Source organism: Notothenia coriiceps, unplaced genomic scaffold (genome assembly GCF_000735185.1).
Source record: "Notothenia coriiceps isolate Sejong01 unplaced genomic scaffold, NC01 NC01_scaffold00037244, whole genome shotgun sequence".
Classification (NCBI taxonomy): domain Eukaryota; kingdom Metazoa; phylum Chordata; class Actinopteri; order Perciformes; family Nototheniidae; genus Notothenia; species Notothenia coriiceps.
The window spans coordinates 7,389,577-7,394,135 of NW_011369945.1; the positions used below are offsets into that span (position 1 = coordinate 7,389,577).

General features: G+C 41.0%; 1 protein-coding gene across 1 annotated transcript in view; it reads right to left on the reverse strand.

Moving 5' to 3' along the window:
• Positions 1-4,559, reverse strand: part of rftn1b (raftlin, lipid raft linker 1b) — a 92,823-nt gene that overhangs the window by 79,368 nt on the left and 8,896 nt on the right. Inside the window, exon 2 of the mRNA XM_010793417.1 lies at positions 2,962-3,147. Within this exon, the coding sequence (XP_010791719.1) occupies positions 2,962-3,109 (148 nt within the window). The 5' untranslated portion in view covers positions 3,110-3,147. The remainder of the gene's footprint in view (positions 1-2,961; positions 3,148-4,559) is intronic.

The following is a 4,559-nucleotide window of genomic DNA, read 5'->3' on the forward strand; positions in this document are numbered from 1 at the left end:
AGCAAATAATTTGTGATTTCTAGTTCACTATCGGAAATGTTACTACTAAGCCAAGTTTCAGAGAGTGTGATGATTTTAGGTTATATTAGAACAACCCAAATCCGAAGTAAATTCAATTTTGGGCAATAGACTCCTGATATCAAATGAATGATTTTTTATACCCTTTAATTCATCCAGGTCTGGAAATAATAGCAAATAATGTTCCTGTCACTTGTTACACATACAATGTGATTCATGATTTGTAAAGGATTGCAAGATACAACGATTAATGTAAAACAACATACAAACATTTCAAACCACAAAAAGAAAATTACAGAAAAAACACAAACAACCTTTAAGAAGGGCCAGCAGCCCTGGACACCAAATCCCAGAGCATTACCATGAATAAACTTAAACATAATAAATAATTACACAAGAGCTCAGTCTGCTTTACGAAGAGGATTAAAGAAGTCATAGCTCAAAAAAATTCATCCGAACGAACCGGAACGAAACACAACATTATTTAACAATAAACAGCCACTCGGGGCAGTATTGCAATAGTAGTAGTGGGCTCTAACATGCAAAAGAAGAAGAAGTGTGTCAATGTCACTGTAAAATGTAAACAAACAACTCAACTGAAAGAGCCAGGCGGGTGCCCACCTGTTATATTAAGTTATAATAAACACAAAGAGAGTGTCAACCAACATCTCAGCAGTCATGACACGTCACGTAAACAGGTTCTCTGTTTTTAGAGAAGATGAGAAAAATAAAAGAGAAGAGAAGAAACCGAGGATGAAAGTCCACTTAGCTGCACCATCGAAGTGGATTCAACATGCTACCATTAGCAGCAGCCTCATCTCTGGGGATGTCGCCACCCAGGAGAGTTGAGGTAAGACATGAAGATTGCCTCCGCGTCTTTGTGGTAGAGAAAGCGTTGTTGTGTGCATCAACAACAACGCAGAGGGTGCGCGTAGAGGAGAAAGTACTTCATGTTGAGTTCACGGAGAGCTTGCGTTTGACTGGATCGAAGCTCCGGCGTCTTCTGGTAAGCTCGGGACTGAAATCGGGATATATGCTGATGTGTTTCCCGTTGTAGTCCAGAGACTTTTTCTCCCTGGCAAGATGTTCACTTTGTCCTGGAAGTTCAGCAGCTCGATCATGATGGCCTGCGGGCTGGCACGGGAGTTTTGCCTGGCAGTCGGTGAGCGGTGTGCCCTCTCAATGATCGGCAGGGTAGGGAAGGCATCTTGCCCCAGGAGCTGCGGTATGAGCCGAGACATGAAGCCGATAATGTCACTGCCTTCAGCGGACTCCTGGATTCCTACGAAGCGAAGGTTAGAACGTCGGCTCCGGTTCTCCAAGTCATCAACTTTAGACATTAGGAAGGAGATGTCTTTCTCAAGCTGCTTGACTCGAGCGACACACTCGTGTACATTGTCCTCATTAGCCCCGACACGCTGCTCTAACAAATTGACCCGGTCTCCCAAACTAGACAGGGAATTGTGTATCCTGCTCAAGTTATTTTGAATGGGATCCATTTTTGAGTCAATGTGAGTCAGCATGTCGGTCTTGATTTGCTGAATCGCGTCCCACAAAGTTTGCAGAGACATGTTTCCCTCCATAGTTGCAAATGCAAAAAATACAATAATCCAGAGACCGTAGTGAGCCGCTTTACTATGTTATGTTATTAAAATGTTCATGGGTTCAGATCATGTGGATCAATGATATGAGCTTTAAAGAGCTAATTTAACAGCGACAAACAGACGAGCTTGAGATGCGCTTACTCACGCTGCGACCATCTTGGAAGATTCACAAACATGAGTGTGTTATTTTAAGCATCACACCTGTAACCATGAAGAAACAGTCTCCCTACCCAGCAGGCCACCCTTAAATGAGTCTGCCTCTCCTGCTAGTTGGTTATATTTGGTGCTATACATAATTTATGGCCAGCATCAAGTTTGGCTTGGATTAAGCTGCTCATTTCTATATAATTAGCACAACGTAAAGGCATGACTGACTAATTGTGAGAAAATAAATTACAACAGTGTCTAATATACAGGGAGGCACTAATTAACACTCCATCATGACCATAAAATCCTTGTGAAAATGTCAGCCTGTGTGCTGTTGTTCCATATACATGAGTGATAGATTTCCTCTGCATCTGCTTAATGTTTTTATACTGAGGACACAGATATAATGGCATTTTCAGGAGGGAGTACAGAGATTAATCACCCCGGAGGTAGCATTATCCAGTAAAATACTCCACACAGCACAGAAAGTTGTAGATCACAGTGCAGATCAGCCCCTTGCAGAACTTGTGAGGCATGCTGCCTTCTTATCAGGCTGAGGTATGATGCAGCCAAATGCCAGAAGCCTTGAGCTATACGTATAATTTCGGAACAAGCTATCATTTAGATTTTTACAACTTCCCAGCACAAAATGGCCTTAACGTATCTGTAAAATGACGCTGTGGGGATCACTGATCATTAGCTACTATTGCTGTGCCGCGATTTTCAGACTTGTAGTGCTGAACTCGGTGGGTTTTACAAACATGGGCTCCTGAAAAATTCATTCTTATACCACAAAGCTTTCCCCAAGTACTTTTCAGGGGATATGTAATTTCTCCTGGTTAGACTATATTCACAGGGTTAGATAGTATGTGCAAGGAGGGAGTTGGGTTTCATTGGTAAAAACAAAACAGAACATTCAACCAAGAAAGTTTGTGTTCTGTGTAAGACCAAAATAAAAATTGCCATTTTAAAATGTTAACAACAAGAAAAACACTTCCTTTGATACATAATTGAAATTGCGGTTTAAGTTTCTTTGGAGTCGGGGTTAGGTTATACTTTATGTCCAATATAAATTCAATGGTTTAGAAGGATTCACATGAATATATAAATTAGCTGCATTTCCTGTCAAAAACCAGAGGTCACAGATTCTTCAGTTGTCATTTTAAGCGATGAATAAAAATCCACGTCTTACCGTCTTTACCAATGAGGAAGTCCAGGTAGCGGTAGGTGTAGGCCACGCCCACCTTAGTCTCCACCTGTGGTCTCTTCAGTGTGGAGTAAATCTTGCCCGGACTGTTCTCCTCCGACATTGGCTTCATCTTTCGCAGCCCGCAGCCCATGGCTCCACAGTGTGTGTGTGTGTGTCTCTGCACGGACCCTGCCAACCAGACACAACAGACTGAGACAGTGTTTCATTGTCACTTGTGTGTGTGTGTGTGTGTGTGTGTGTGTGTGTGTGTGTGTGTGTGTGTGTGTGTGTGTGTGTGTGTGTGTGTGTGTGTGTGTGTGTGTGTGTGTGTGTGTGTGTGCTGTGTGTGTGTGTGTGTGTGTGTGTGTGTGTGTGTGTGTGTGTGTGTGTGTGTGTGTGGTGTGTGTGTGTGTGTGTGTGAGCAAAAGCGCACATGGATTAGAGTGTCTGTTTGGTTTAACAAAAATGGGAGGTAACCTGTGGAGTAAACGTAGCAATACCACAATTTACGATTCCACTCATTTAAAATGGCCTCTATGGTGGATATACCAATTACTGACAATGATCAAGCAAAGTGTAAATACGTTTTAGCTGTTATACATGCTTTTTGTTTTTTCAACAATCCGAGGCAACGGAGATATCCATTCATATCTAAATGATATGAAAATCAACAATCAGAGTATTGAAACTTGAGTCTTCAAAGTAAACAACACATCTGCAATTGAATTAGTATTGACTGATAACATGGAATATGTACGAGCATAATAATCATACTTCTATATACATAATATGAATAATCATCCTCATGCAAAACCATAACCACTGTTGGTTTCCATTTTGTATCAATAATAACATGTCCAAAAAATTAATGAAAGCATCATTGGAAAATGTTGTTTAATTATCATTAGCTGACATTCTTGAATCCAAAACATCTTGCATACACTTCCGTAGACAGTGTGTTACGGCAGCAATGGGGTTAAATAAGAAAAAAAGTAGCCTGCTTTTCCAACGGATCATTATGTATTGTTGTCTAAAATGTTGTTTGTCAAATGACATGTAACTAAATATGTTATTGGATGTAGCAAAGTGAAGAAAATAATTAATAATAAATAATGAGAAAATGTATAATTACGTACATGTATCCTCTATACTAGAGAACTACGCTGGTATTATGTTCCTCCCACTGGGTACGGACTGTGTTGAGGGCAAGATTAATCCTTTTGGAAAAAAATGTAGCACACACAACACACACACACACGACACAGCACACACCACCCACACCAACACACACATTCAAGCACTCTAATATCCATGATCCTCAGGACTTAAAGGAAACCAATAAGGTATTTTAATTATAAATAAACACAACTGAAATGACTTGATTTTCACAGTTCTTCTCTCTCTTCCCAGGAGACCATTAGCAAAGACAACCTTGGAGAAGAGAAGCAAAGAGCCAGAAGAGCCTTTCACGCCCAAATGGTTTGTGACAGCATCACTGCCCCGTCTCTAGCAATGCAGTCTGGAGCAGCTGACATCCTATTGTGTGCCACTGATTAAACTCAAGCCATGGATGCAGTGAATGGAGTGGATAGATGGCGGGG